Genomic DNA, 15,276 nt, shown 5'->3' with positions numbered 1-15,276 from the left:
TTGGAAATTGAGTTTCATAATTTGTTTTGATTTGCTTTATATGGGATTATCATGGTCTCATAATCCAGGTTGAGGATTTGGCAGGTTAACTTGGGTTGGCCTGGATCGATTCAATATGTTGTCTTTTTAATATTAATTTTTAAAAAAATATATTGTTTATTTTTCTAATACATAGTTTTATGTTAATGGGCATAACTTTTCATTTGATCATTGGATCAAATAGTTTTACCAAAAGATTTTAAAGGCTTTTTTTTCTATAGTGTTAAAATTTCATAAAGATCAGACATTGAAAAAGACTTACGATAAAGCTAAAAGCTTCTATGCAGGATTTATGAGGGGGGGAGTTTTGAAATTTCATATGATAATAATGAGTGAGTTAGGTGCAGTGAAAAATTTACTAATAGAGGAATCAAGACAATTTTATGATATGAGAACTTGTAAATCGGTTTCATAGGTTAAGTGGGGTGGAAAGGAATTCATGAGCCATACGTATGGCCTAAGGCGCGTTTTAGGGATAATTATGAAATGAAGGAAATTGTTAAAGTAATAGCGTGCATGTTCTTGAAGTGGTTCTAGACCACATTTGTAATATCCCACATCGGCGGGTGACTGTTTGGTAGTTGGCCTTATTAGCAGTGTTGGTTGCTAACATGTTGTACACGTTTTGGGGTGTCAGGCTTAGAAGTGAGCTTGCGTCACCAAGAACAAAACCGTGAGGGCAGTAAGCCCCAAAGTGGACAATATACAACATGTTGGGCCAGGCTGTTACATTTGGTATCAGAACCGACCTCACTGGCTGTCCGGTTGAGCCGACGGGGTTGTCGGGCTCTTTAAGGGGGTGGATTGTAATATCCCACATCGGTGGGTGAGGGTTTGGTAGCTGGCCTTATTAGCAGTGTTGGTTGCTAACATGTTGTACGTGTTTTGGGGCGTCAGGCTCAGAAATGGGCTTGCGTCACCAAGAACAAAATCATGAGGGCGGTAAGGCCCAAAGCGGACAATATACGACATATTGGGCCGGGCTGTTACAACCTTATAATTTTTTTTATTAAATTAGCGTAAATGGCCTTAGGAGGTCATATTTAGAAAGGTTGTCATACATACAACATGGGAATGGTTGTATCAGAGGAGGAAAGGGGATTGGAGATACATTTCATCAATTGATGAAAACTGGGCAGATTCATTGCCTTGATTCTTGAGAGGATTCAAGCCAGGAGACGATAGAATTCAGGGAAGGCTTCTTCATAGAAGTTGTAGTCTGGGATGTTAGCTTTGCAATGAGTCCGACCCCGCTTAATTTGGTATTCTAGAGCTCCAGATATAGATAAATATCTGAGGAGAGATCGAGCTCCCATCCCTGCTGATAGATTTGACAAAATTGACAAAAAGAGGAAATTTAGCCACGTTAGGGGTAGGATCCGGTTTCCTTCTCTTTATAATTTATATAGCGTCATGTCTTGACATTCGGAAGGAAATAAATCATATTTTAAATTGAATTTTGTGATGTTCGTTATGGTTTGATAATGAATCGTAATCTTAAGAGATGTAATGTGAACGTAAATGTAAGAAAAATAATTGTAAAGAGGAGTAAATGTTGTTGTTATTACTATTGTTATTTTGCAAAATGTGATTTGAATATAGAATAATATGGTATGCTTGTCGATTCAGGAGGAATCGCATGAGGGACACAACAACAACAAGGGAGTGCGAGTCGAGCTTATGCAGTAGGTAGGTGATTTATACCTATACTTTTTACATAACGATGATTTTAATAATCTGTTTTTATTTTCATCTATTTTTTAAAGGTCACCGCAATGTTAGATGCGACACCAATAAGGGTAAAAAACATATAGTTGTCAAATTAAAAGGAATAAAATAGAAATTGAGAAAAATCTCAAGGTATAGTTTCCAAAAAAAAAAAAAAGTGTTGAATGAACAATGTTGGGTAAAAAATTATCCATATTCAATTTTAGTCCCATTATTTTTTTTTGAAACAAATTATCAATGAAAAAATGAAGAAACAAATTATAGGTTTTCATTAAGCTTCATCACCAATTAATACAATATGAAAAAATAAAATAAAAAATAAAAATTAGAAAGAAAAAAAAGGACAGAAGAATAGAATTACTATTACATTCTAAGTGTTTTCATTCACAATCTACCCACATGTTTTAGGTTTTTATTAATTATGTTTGTACTAGGGAATTTGTTTTTATAAATCATGCATTTCTATTAATTATTACATCAATGAAATCTCTTGTTGGTATTGTTTAAAAAAAAAATGCTAGAGAGATACTTAGTATTGTTACTGAAATTAATTGTTAAATGAAATCACTCAGTTTTATGATTATAACTCCGATAAGATTTAGAGGTGATTATTTTCAGTTCGGTTTGGTTTTTATTAAAAAAAAATAATCAAACTATTTTTTTTTAAAAAAACTGAAACCGAACTGAAACCAGTTCAAACCGATCGGTTTCGGTTTGGTTTTTTAGGACAAAAACCGGTTTTGCTTGGTTTTTTCGGTTTGGCTTGATTTTTTTTCGGTTTGGGTTCGATTCAGTTCGATTTTTTTGGTTTCAGGCTTATAAAACCAAACCGGTCGGTTTTTTTAAAATTTTAATCGGTTTGATCGGTTTTTTTTCATGGTTCGATTTTTTTAATTATTTTTTTTATTTTTTTAGTTTAATCAGTTTTTTAATTTTTTAACTCATTCGATAAGATTTACATTTTATAGTCTAAAATTATATTATTATAACAGACTCAAGTAATTTAACAAACAAGACTAGGAAAAAAGAAAAGAAAAGAAAATAGTGCCCCTACACATTACTAAAAAAGGAAGTCGAATTCTTACATGTTTTTAATTGATTGGAGGAATTAAGATTAAGATAGCCACGAGATCTCTACTGCAAGAATGGCGACAATTTGTTGTAAAAAGAGAAAGTACTCCATTAATGGCATATATAATTTAGCAGTTACTTGCGCGAAAATTAAGAAGATGGCCTAAGAAAGAAAGTTAAAGGAACCCCTGGATTTTCTCATCTAGCATTCATCCTTCTCTATTTTATGTCAATGCTTCGTCTCCTCCCCTCTCCTCCAATTCTTCACGATTCTAATGGCTTCCAGAACCCTAAAAAACCTAGCAGAAAAAGATCAACCCGTCCTTGCCAAGCCAAAAACTAGAAAGACCAGCAACACTAAAGGTTCTTTATGGTCACTTTTTATGGTATTAGTGGCACCTCCTTCCCTGTCCTTGACCATAATATACTTGTTTGGTTCAGGCAGAAGGTACCGTGCCCTAGCCAAACCGTCTTGGTTTCCTTCTCTAACAGTAATTCATTTAGGCTCTGTGGGTTCAACTTTTCTTATGAGCCTAGCAGCCTGGCTAGTGTGGACTAATGATGGGTTTCATGTTGACTCGGATGCGTTGCCTCTCTACATTGCTCAAATCTCTTTGAGTATGGTCTGGGATCCTCTTGTGCTCAGGATTGGAGCAGTTTGGCTTGGATTTCTGTTCTCCATGCTTAATTTGGGGACTCTTCTTGCATGTTACTGGGCCTTTGGCAAGGTTAATCCATTGTCTAAAAAGTTTGTCAAGCCTTGCTTGACGTGGGTGGCATATCTAACCCTAGTCACATTTGATCTTATGTTTCTTTGAATCCTGGTTTGTCAACATCATAGCCATGTGTTTGGTGGAAGTTTGAGATTCAATTTCTTGGATGACTGCTTTATTAATTCTGGAACTGCCCTTCTCCCCTGCCATGTTAACAAGTCTTGGTGCGTATTATACTCAGGACGTGTACAACTCTCTCTCTCTCTCTCTCTCTCTCTCTCTCTCTCTATATATATATATATATATATATATATATATATATATAAGATGGATCTCTTCGTGGGAAAACATACAAAATCCTCACTTTCTTTTTTCTTTTAAATATAGGGTTTTATTTATTTATTATATCCATCCCTTTTTTATGGTTTCAAAGAATGATTGGTGGGAATTTGCCAATGATGTTTAAGCAATATTCAAGAACAACTTTCTTTTCTTAGCAGTTTTTATGCAAGGCAATTATTTCAAATTAAGGAATAGTTCTATTATAGCCATGTTAATTAGTCAACAGACTTATCACAAAAGCCAGACAGGTGCAGATGGACAGAAACAGATTTGTATCTCCTAATTTTGTCATGTGTAATCGAGCAGTGGGAGGACATGCATGGCTTATCTCTTTTTCACCTGTATTGCTAGCAAGCATGCTATGATGATGAGCCTGGTTTGCCTTTTACCTTTTTGGTTCTGAAAGAACGAAAGAGAAAAGAGGGTCTTCATCAGAAATGATAGAGTTGATAGTGGCAGTATTTCAATTTAGATTTTACTAGTCAAAGCTGCTACATCAAACCTTGGCTAATCCCAGGTTTTCTAACTTTGTGTAGAATTGACATCTTTGTAATGGGCTGCGATGATTTTTCCTGTTTCCTTGTTGTAGTCTAATAGTTTTCCTGATAGTTTGTAAACAATCTTGAAAAGATTCTTACTTTCAGATGAATTTGATTTGCTTTGAGAAAGTATCTCCCTGCCATCTTCGTTGTTTTTTAAATACAGTCTTGAGATCTCAATCTCTCCACACATTTACATCCAACTTCATCTTGCTGGCAGCCAAAATAGACGAAGTTTTCTTACTGCTCTGGCCTTGATTGCTGCAAGACACGCCTCCTATTGGAGAATTGACAGCATTAAAAACAACAGTCTTTTATATTTGATATATAGTTTAGTTGTTGGTGGAAACTTTGTCCTCAAACCATGGCCACATGTATGATTTAAGTTTTCTCAAATTTTTTTTTCCCAAAAATTTGATCAAGATAGTCATTTGATTCCCTGAACGTGCGAAGATGAAATGTATTTATTTGTTTATTCTCTCCCATTGCATCTTTCTTTCTTCTTCCTACCTTCTTCAGCTCCCACCCGACGATCTCTCTTGGCTCCTAAAATTCTGCCATTTCTTACCTATCTCTTCAGTTCAACAACTCAACATCTTCAATCTTCATGTCCTGAAAAGAACCCTTTAAAAACAAAGTCTTCAGATACAAAAAGCTTTGCATTTGGCTAACATATATAGCTCGCTGGAGCTAAAGATGCTGGACTGGTGCCTAGGAAGTTATCGGGACCACCTGTTCCAGAGACCAATGTGCCATGCCAAGGTCACCCTACTCTGCCTCTTCATGACCGCCATCGTCCTACTTGGCACAATTGGCGCCGGCAAGTTTGGCACTCAGGAGCAACACTTTAACTACCTCCGCAACAACTTCTACTCTTCTCGCAAGCGCGCCGAGCCACAGAAAGTTGTCATTGAATTGACTCGCAACAACAGCAGGAATGATACGAATATCAAAAGCGATGATCCAAATAGCTATGCCTCATTTGATATTAACAAGCTATTCGTCGATGAAGGCGAAGACGATGAGAATCCTGATTCGGACAAGCCATACAGTTTGGGGCCGAAGATTTTAGATTGGGACCAGAAGAGAGCTGAATGGCTAGGTGAAAACCCGAAGTTTCCCAACTTTGTTGGGCCTGACAAACCGAGAGTTCTGTTAGTCACAGGATCTTCACCGAAACCTTGCGAGAATCGTGTCGGCGATCATTACCTGCTAAAATCAATTAAAAATAAGATTGATTACTGCAGGCTTCACGGCATCGACATTTTTTACAACATGGCTCTGCTTGACGCTGAAATGGCTGGCTTTTGGGCTAAGCTGCCGTTAATAAGGAAGCTGCTGGTTTCGCAGCCCGAGATAGAATTCTTGTGGTGGATGGATAGCGATGCTATGTTTACAGACATGGCATTTGAGGTGCCGTGGGAGAAGTACAAGGATTATAACCTTGTGATGCACGGGTGGAAGGAGATGGTTTATGATCAAAGGAATTGGATTGGACTGAACACAGGGAGTTTCTTCATAAGGAACTGTCAATGGTCATTGGATCTTTTAGATGCATGGGCACCAATGGGGCCTAAAGGGAAGATTAGAGATGAAGCAGGGAAACTACTTGCCAAGGAGCTGAAAGGGAGGCCGGTTTTCGAAGCTGATGATCAGTCTGCAATGGTATATTTGCTGGCTACACAGAGGGATAAGTGGGGCGACAAAGTATATTTAGAGAATGCTTATTATTTGCATGGTTACTGGGAGATCTTGGTTGACAGGTACGAGGAGATGATCGAGAAATACCATGCCGGTCTTGGTGATGATCGGTGGCCTCTTGTTACTCACTTCGTAGGATGCAAACCTTGTGGGAAGGCGGGGGATTATCCGGTGGAGAGGTGCTTGAAGCAGATGGACCGTGCTTTCAATTTTGGAGATGACCAGATTCTGCAGAAATATGGGTATGCTCATACTTCACTGGCTGCTTGGAGGGTTAGGAAGAGCAGTAATTAATCCACTTTAAGTCAAGCTGTTTAGGGCATCAAAACCATTGCAAGAGAGGGTTCTGCTGATGCTGTGCTTGCTTGCTTTCTAGCTGCTCGTGTTCTTCATTTAAGAATCTATCTATAGATTGTAGGAGTTGTTGAAATGTGTTTTTTTGAATGTTTTTCTTTCATAAATTCCAATCGATCTTAAATTAACCAATGATTTATCCACTAAAATATCATCACATATCCACGCATCATCGTTATTCCATTTCTTAATTATAACTATTTAACAATTATTAAGATATAGTTTAATATTATGGTAATTATTTTATTTTAATTTTTTTTAAAATATATTAAAATAATATTTTTTTAATTTTTAAAATTTATTTTTAACACTAACACATCTAAATAATTTTAAAATAAAAAAAAAAAATTAATTTTAAAAATAAAAACAAAATTTTCAAAAATATTTTAAAAAGACGGTTTGTTTCTATTATCCTGTTTGTTTTTACATTTCAAAAGTATTTTTGAAAAAATTTAAATTTTTTTATTTTTTATTTACTTTAAATTAATATTTTTTTAATATTTTTAAATATTTTGATATAATAATGTCAAAAATAACTTTTAAAAAATAAAAAAAATATTATTTTAATATATTTTTAAATAAAAAATATTTTAAAAAACAAATATTTTCAAATACACTTAAATAATCACCCTACTGTAAAAACTATATGTGTTCATTTTTTAATTTGTTTTATGAAAAGGAAAAGTAAATCTGTAATTTTTCCCAAGTTACAAGGATAAATTTGTAACAATGCGCTTCCTCGCACTTCTTCTGCGAGACCTGCTCATACTTCCACCTTTCCATAACTCTCTCTCTCTCTCTCTCTGGTCCTGTTAATCGAACTCTCGGAAGGGCACAGAAGAAGCAACAAAATGGTAAGTCTTTCCGAATCCATAAATATTACCCTCTTCGTGTTACACTCTATTAGGGTTTCTATGGTTATAAATTAGGTTATTTTTTTAGATTCAGTGAGTGTTGATTTTGTGATTTCTTTTTTTAATTATTGTAATCGTCAGATTTGTAGAGAATGTATTGTTCCAATGAGAAATCAGGAAATCTCGGTAAAAAGTCTTTATTATGTTGGAATTATTTCGTTTATTGCTATTGGAATTTCTGCTGTTTGGCAGGATGGGCACGATGCAGATGATGCCAAAAAGAGCACTGCTGATATGACTGCTTTTGTGAGTTCTACTCTACATTCTTAAGTGTATTCTACATAATCCATCCATTTTAGCTTCGATAATTTTATAAGATTTCATTGTTGTCTTAAGAATGATTTCTTGAACAAATGGGCCGTGTGAAGATTTTCCATGTATCATGCACTGTTATGCTATGGAGATATGTCTCTTGATGGTTTGGATCTGAGGCTTCCTTCTTTTTAAATTATTTGGATTCTTCAACTACAGTTAGTTTAGTTAGCGTGTGCTGGAGCGAGACAGTTAGGCCTATTATTATAAGCGCCTTTCATTTAGTATTATTGCGGTTAGTTTTGTGCCACGATTATGTGTGGAAAATGGCAACAGTGGATGGAGTTTATGGTTCGAGTGAATGAATGTTTGGCTTTAGCTGATCGTTTGCATTGCTTTTCTGCAGGTGCAAAATTTGCTGCAGCAGATGGTGAGTATCTTTTTTGCTAGATCTGTGATGATTTTCTGTTTGGCATTAGCAAATCTAAGGGAAGATGCATAAGTTGGTTATCTTTGCTTTTTGCAGCAATCCAGGTTCCAGACAATGTCTGACTCCATCGTTACAAAGAATATCCTTTTTTCCCCCTCATTTTTTCCCTAAATGCTTAGGGTGTTTGTATGAAAAAGGGCAGTTCCATTATTATTTGAGTAGCTTAATGCTTATTATGGGGATAAGTTTACACTTCTGTGAAATGGCATTTGTGAGAAGTCCACTTAGTATATCATTAGTCTACTTTGGATGATATGCTATCTCACTTGCATATCGTCAGAGTTCTATGATTTGAAATCTGATGTAGCTGTTTCCATCTGGGATAGTCGCCAAAAATCTTCTTTGTAAGGTTATAGTTGTGATGTTGAAATCAAAATTTTATTTTATTTTATTTTATTTTATTTTGACAGAATGTTCAAGGGTGTTTTCACTGTTTTAAACTACAAGAGAGTTTGAAATTTTCTTTTGAATGGTAGACTTTCTCTCAAATACCGTGGAAGACAAAATGGAACAATTTCACCTTCATGGAATTTAATTGGTAATGCTTAGAATATATTGCTTAATGTGGATATGATGCCAATGTAACCTATCAATGGTTTCCTTGACTGCGGGGTTACTCGATGAAATGGGCAACAGGATAGATGAGTTGGAGCAGAGCATCAATGATCTCAGAACTGAAATGGGGGTAGAGGGTTCCCCTTCTCCTTCTGTCCCTCCCAAGGTCAAGGAAGAACCCAAGCCAGGCAACGATTCTGCTTAAGTTCATTATATCATCTTCGAAAGCTATGAATTCAAGGAATACGTACTTCTTCGATCTCTTATTATTATTGTTTTCTTTTTGGAAAAAAAAACTTATGGAGAGAGCATCCAATAGCTTGTTGCCTTGTTGATCTTTCTCTTTTCTTTTTTGTGTGTGGGGCAAGGGAATGGAATGAAACGGGAGTATTAATGCTGAAATTTATGGTATGCTATGAAAGTGCTTATGGGTTTGAGAATTTAATTTCTCTTGTGTGGTTGTGTAAGTCCTATGATCTGTTCCATTATCATCCTGGTACCACCATCTCAGCTGTGGTAGCATTTTGACTATGCAAGAGTAGGGGGCAGCATATGCGAATTATTTTGAACGAAATGGAGTTCTGGTCCACCATTGTGATGGTCCACTTATGCTTACGAATTGTGACCATGAGTGTGTTCTTATGAGGTTCTCCAATAAGATGGAGATTGCATGGTAACGAGGTCACATTGGCATAATTTGTCTATGTTTGCATTGCTTTAATGGAGGAAAAGAATGAGATTCATGCGACAAAATTCTTTTTGGTCAAAAAGGGCATCTTCTTTGGTGCTATTTTAAAGCTGTCAGACAGAGACATGTATGTATTTGCTGGCAATTTAGGGTTTAGGCGTGTATGATGATGCCTTTCCATTAAAGTCCAAAGTGAATCTTGCTAATTAGCTGGGCCAGCCATCCAGCGTAGGTACAGATCACAAAGTGTGAGGTTCATGGCTGGACTTGTGCCCTAGATGTTTCCTCCTGCCTTCATTGCATTTACAATCAGATTTGGGGTGACCATTTTATCCCGGCACCATGGATATCCAACCAATCAATATAGATGAAAAACCCAGCTTAGACCTTGACCTTCTTCTGCTAATTTTTTACTTTTTTACTGCCCGTGATCATTCGATAAAGCTGCTAGCTATTTTTTTTATTTTATTTTGGAAAAGCTCCATTAATTTCATATCTTGGTTTCATTCTATATATATATTTATTTTTTATTTTATTATGGAAAAGCTCCATATCTCAATATCAGAGACAGACTACCACGGACACCAATTGACCATCAAGAAAATAGCGTCATCATAATCCTTTTTGCAATGGATGAAGTACATTATAATTTATTTATTTATTTTATTATGTTTTACCAGACATTAATTACCTCAGTGTTATAACCCAGCCATATGTTACAAGAAGGATAATAAATTGGGGTTAAGTACATCACTTTAAATCAACAATATACTCATCCTAATCCTATACTGTTCAATTTTTATCTTTTATTTTTATTCCACACCTTTCTTATTAATACGTGACAGTCAAACAACCCTTATATTATAAACACGCAAAATAAAAATAAAAACATCTAAATATAAAATTACAAAAAAAAACATCTGTGGTTTCGTTCGTGCACAGGTTGACTCTGAGATTCATCATCTGCATGCACAACTTTTTGTTTCTGCTACTTGGTTTCTGTATCCAGTGTGACAATTTGAATAAATTGATGTTCACATTTGAATATTAAGATTTCTACTCTTGATACATGTTGTCTCTGTCCCTGACTTTATGCAACTGTTTTAGGAGAAGATTCTTTCTTTGGATAAAGCTTTTTTTTAAAAAAAAATTATGGGGAGAGAGAGTGTTTGCATTAAAGTTTGTGCTGGGCATTTGAAGTTGAGATCACAGTTACTTGTTTGTTCTCTTGAGATGGAAGATTTCAGCGCATACAGCTGCAGTAGTTTGCCTTTCTGCTTGTCTACCGAATAGTTTTCTAAACTCATCACCATAGGCTTCCATCGATTTACATGTTATTGTGTGATACAAAGATCCCCTGATGTTTGGAGGTTTCATTTGGGATGTGTGGTGGATCATAAGTGCACATAGAGTGAGGAGGAGATGATTTGTAGGTGAAGTTTTGGGCTGGAGCGAAATTTGGAGCAACTGTGGGATGGAAAGGAACAAGTCAACATTATCTGGTTAATTTTGTTCTATTTCATGGCGCATCTACGAGTGATTAGTAGGGGAGGGTTAATCCATCCTAATTCCTTTTTGTTTATTAAGGGTATGATCTTGCTCTTTAACACTCAATTTTTGGTGGCTCCTGCTTTCCTCAATACATGAACCTGTTTGTAATCTAGATCACTCGTGTTTCTGAACTTCCCCTCATCTATCCAGGGGGATGCTGACAGTGCATTGGACCGGCTCTGGCAGAAGAAGAAACCTGGAGTTCGACAAGAATGAGATGATCGATACGCTGGAGGGGGGAGATTCTGCTGTTTAGATGTTTGCTATGCTTTCGTAGTAGTAGTTTTGAACATCACAACTAGCTCCAAAGTAAGCTCCAAAGTTTCGCGCGTTGTACTTTGGAAAAAAGCTGGAGACCCCAATTGTTTTGTTTATGGATAATCGACTTCGCATGTATATTACCATGATGGTTTAAAAACAAACTCAAGCGGTTTGCATATGTGCTTGTTGCTAGTTTGAGGGATATATTTGCATAATGATATGGAATCTATCTGGGTTTGAGGATTGATATGAAACCATGTTCAAGATTTCTGTCGCAAGCTCAGTATGTGAATGGTGCATGCTGGATGCTTGGCTCATCAAACATCAATCCAAGTTTTCAGTTTTCCTTCTTTAATTTAACTAATTCTCTTACTAAGCAGCAGTTGTCTAAACCAGACAGTGGATGCTTCATGCTTGGCTCATCAACATAATCCCTTGGTCGTTTTTTTCCTTCGTTGTGTTAGACGCTTTGGCTGCTATTGCTACTATGAGAGTTTCCAGCATGTGTGTTTTGCATCAAGCTGCCATAGCTGAAATCTGCTTATAGAATTGTACTAGACCATATTGTTTCCTCAACTTGCGCTAATCCTTTTTGTGCTAGCTTCGGTTGCAACCCAAATCTTATCCAGCTCCAAAAATCACAGGATGTCAACCTTATTGCACACAACAAATTGGGTTTGATATATTTTGCTATCAAAGCATCAGATTAAGGTCAAAGAAGAAAAGTAAGAAGACGCAACTGGGATTTATTGGAGGGTGAAAAGCAAACGAGACAACAAGTAAAAAATGAGAATGCGTGATCCTGTGATAGGCTGGCTGTCCAATTCCTTTTTCTTTTTGGTCAAAGAAAGGTCATGACACGGGGCCTCGCGAACAAGAACATGTCAACAAGACGACAACAAAAAAAATATATTTCGTAATCTAGGGAGTAGAGAGGATGGATCCTGAAACCTAACTGTTTGGAACCCTGTAATCAATTCTCTTAATTGAATTCGATTTTAAGAAAACTACTACTTTAAGGATGATAAATTCTTAAATTAGCTGGAACGCTTTCAATTAGGAATTGGTTTCAAACGGCGTGTGAGCAAAGCTTACATATAATTATAGGAAGGATCATCAGCCTGTAACTGGAGAAATAGTCAATGGATTTGAGCTCAACAAAACTTGATTACTACCATGACATGTGGAAACTCCAATCCAAAGCCACACTTTTATCTTTCTTCAAGGTTTGCTTCTCTCTCAATTCCTGATAAGCTAATTTTTAATCCCTTGTAGACTTGGAAAAGTATTAAATCTTTGATTTTTTTTCTTGAAAGGGAGAAGATGGCAGAAATGCTTTGATTTTAGACTCAACAATCTTTCATCCTCAAGGTGGAGGCCAACTAGCTGACACTGGAGTCATCACCATTGCTGCTGATTCCAGTTTCAAGTTTATCGTCCAAGATGTTCGATCCAAGGATGGAATTGTAAGTTTTTCACTCTTTGAAGTTTTTAAATTATTGGGTTTATGAGTTTTTCTTGATTTTATTGATAAGAAGCATTTCCTTGGTATTCTTATTTGTAGGTCTACCATTATGGGGTTATTGAGGAGGGTTCTGGTAAGGATTTTGAAATGGAAGTTGTAAGAGGGGGAGAAGTTTTTTTGTTTGTTGATGAGGCGAGGCGAAAGCTGAATTCAAGGTGTGTAAAGATTCAGTAGTTGTCAATTATGGGTTTGACTTGATATAATTGAGATTTTTTAGGGTTACTTAACTTGAATTGGTGATCTGTAAGGGTTAGTATGCATGTATTTCGTTTTGTATAAGAGCAAAGAAAGCTATCGTGAGCTTGGTTATAGTTATTTTGTCATGCTGGTTTCCAAGCAGGAGGTTAGTATGTGGATTTTTTTTTTGGAAGTTTCAGTTTATGCTGTTTTTTATGGTGTAGGCTGCACTCAGCTGGGCATTTGATGGATGCGTGCCTGGAAGAAGTGGGATTGGGGCATTTGGAGCCAGGAAAGGGATACCATTTTCCTGATGGGTATGATTTGGATTGCAAAATCTTGCTGTCTTGAGCATGCTCTTTCAGTGCTTGTAATGTCTGAATTCATAACAATAATATAAGGATCAACTGCGAAATATGGAACTGTTTCTTGCTTGTGTAAGACCCTTGTAGTTTCTGGGTTTAGCTGCATACAGAATATTTTTAGTTTTAAGATTTGACAAGTTTTATAGTTCATATGCTCTTAGCCATGAACCTAGGCAATCTTAAAGTAGTTGGTGTCTCCATCAGGTCTTAGTTTTACATGTATATCCAAAAGGGATTTTTATAGGGAAACATTTCTGCTGGGAGATGGCATTCAAGTGGTTCATTTTCGGCAGGCCATTTGTTGAATACAAAGGAACAATTCCTCAAAATGAATTGCAGAGCAAGCAACATGAATTAGAACTAGCAGCAAATGCTTTAATATCCAGGGGAGGCAAGGTATAAGTTACACCTTTTCCTCGTGCTTGACGATTTCAATTGATATTTACTCTGTTTGCTTCTGAAACTAATTTTCTTCATACAGGTTTCTGCTGCTGTATTGCCATACGAAGAAGCTGCTGAATTATGTGGTGGTTTCCTTCCTGATTACATACCAAAGGTCTGGATTTGTGGGTTATCTTGCATAAGTTGTAATCCTCCCATCCTTCTCATCTCTGCATAAGAAATTTTGCCTCTATGGTGTATTGTTTTAATTATATTGGATATAAATCATGTTTGTCTCCGGTGTACCTGAAGGGTTTGATCATCCCAATCTCTCCAAGTTGATAGTGTTATCCTGTTCTGTAAAGGATGGGTTATAGCTTGCATCATCCTGGTTAATTATTTTGTGTTTTTGCTTTTTCTAGAGTTATTTGAGAGTTATAATGCTATCCTGTTTTTGCTGAATGAGAATTAAGCCGTTTAAGCCAGTAATGCATTGAATAGTAGTACTGACATTTCGTAGCAATGCTCTACGATGACAATCCAGTCCCTACAGTAGCCTTGTTCTTGCATGACAACAAGTTTTCTCAGTTTTGTGCTACTATCTATTATAGCCTAATTTTGCATCCCTTGCAGGACAGCACTCCTCGTGTTGTGAAGTTAGGGAACAGCGCCGTGTGTTGTGGTGGCACGCATGTTTCTGATATTTCAGAGATTATAAGTTTGCAGGTAAATGGAGTTTGTTTAAAAATATTTAATGTTCCATATTTCTGCCTCGCTCACTTCATAAATGTTGATTGGAATCATGAATTCACCTAAAAATAGGACCAAACACTATTTCACCCTTCCTATATAGGAATCGTAGAAGCCGACGGGGGTAGCAGCGTTCATGTTTGATTATGCATCAGGATTGCATATATTTGCATTAATACCCTACATGATATGATGGGATGCTATCCATGGAAATACTTTTCTTTTTAAACATTAGTAAGGGCGAAGAAGGAAAATAAAATAACATGGATCTTAGGATAAGCAACTCTGATTTCACCAGCATGGTAAATCACTGCAAGTGAATCAGGGTTTTACGATCTCATCATGTTTCCTGTCATCGACCATCCTAAAAAATGGACGTTGCTGGCCAAGAACCTAGCCTTTTGTGACGTTGCTGGATGTTGTTTCAGGTTTCTCAGATTCGTAAGAAGAAGTGAGTGACAAAGGTTTCTTACACTGTTGGATCCTAGCACTCTTTAGCAATTGATTGTGTAAATCATGTGAGCATAAACTACTTCTGTATGCTGAAAGTATGCATGATATAAGCAGTTATGCGATGAAGATCTTTAGAGGACTTTCTTTGGTATACTCTCAAGAATGGTTTTTTTTTTTTTTTTCTATTTATTTTAAATATGCTTATTTTATTTTCCCATCATTGATGAGACTTATTTCATCTCTTTAGACATTGGAACAGATGCTTGTAATGTCTGCGAATCATTTAGGAGTGTTTGATTCCCTGGATTTACTTTTCATTTGTGGCTGTTTGTTAGCATTTTGCAAGGTGACCTCCATTGTTTAGCAGGCAGGGATGATTCAAGTTCAACAGTTGTTGTCTAGGCTGATCAGAATAGAGAAAATTTAT

The 15,276-nt window shown here is 36.3% G+C and overlaps 3 protein-coding genes across 4 annotated transcripts; all 3 read left to right on the top strand.

Annotated features, from left to right (window-relative positions):
• Nucleotides 1-2,872: 2,872 nt before the first annotated feature.
• LOC7498012 (xyloglucan 6-xylosyltransferase 2) lies at nucleotides 2,873-6,636 on the top strand. Its single transcript, XM_002314412.4, has one exon. It carries the CDS (start codon nucleotides 5,129-5,131, stop codon nucleotides 6,425-6,427), a length of 1,299 nt encoding a protein of 432 aa, XP_002314448.2. The 5' UTR covers nucleotides 2,873-5,128; the 3' UTR covers nucleotides 6,428-6,636.
• Nucleotides 6,637-7,206: 570 nt separating this feature from the next.
• LOC7498013 (heat shock factor-binding protein) lies at nucleotides 7,207-9,143 on the top strand. The gene is made up of 5 exons (XM_002314413.4): nucleotides 7,207-7,341; nucleotides 7,594-7,647; nucleotides 8,060-8,083; nucleotides 8,180-8,222; nucleotides 8,761-9,143. The coding sequence occupies exons 1-5, from the start codon at nucleotides 7,339-7,341 to the stop codon at nucleotides 8,901-8,903; spliced, it is 267 nt and encodes an 88-aa protein (XP_002314449.2). The 5' UTR covers nucleotides 7,207-7,338; the 3' UTR covers nucleotides 8,904-9,143.
• Nucleotides 9,144-11,906: 2,763 nt separating this feature from the next.
• LOC7474888 (uncharacterized) lies at nucleotides 11,907-15,166 on the top strand. Of its 2 annotated transcripts, none has more exons than XM_024609373.2 (8): nucleotides 11,907-12,424; nucleotides 12,515-12,664; nucleotides 12,763-12,878; nucleotides 13,125-13,217; nucleotides 13,559-13,661; nucleotides 13,747-13,821; nucleotides 14,285-14,372; nucleotides 14,825-15,166. In XM_024609373.2, exons 1-7 carry the CDS (start codon nucleotides 12,341-12,343, stop codon nucleotides 14,345-14,347), a joined length of 684 nt encoding a protein of 227 aa, XP_024465141.2. In that variant the 5' UTR covers nucleotides 11,907-12,340; the 3' UTR covers nucleotides 14,348-14,372; nucleotides 14,825-15,166. The 2 variants fall into 2 exon arrangements, with proteins under 2 accessions (XP_024465141.2, XP_002314450.3); XM_002314414.4 differs by having other exon boundaries at nucleotides 11,929-12,424; nucleotides 14,280-14,372.
• Nucleotides 15,167-15,276: the final 110 nt, after the last annotated feature.

Source organism: Populus trichocarpa, chromosome 10 (genome assembly GCF_000002775.5).
Source record: "Populus trichocarpa isolate Nisqually-1 chromosome 10, P.trichocarpa_v4.1, whole genome shotgun sequence".
Classification (NCBI taxonomy): domain Eukaryota; kingdom Viridiplantae; phylum Streptophyta; class Magnoliopsida; order Malpighiales; family Salicaceae; genus Populus; species Populus trichocarpa.
The sequence above is the reverse complement of the archived record's forward strand: the minus strand, read 5'-3'. Positions and strand labels throughout refer to the sequence as shown.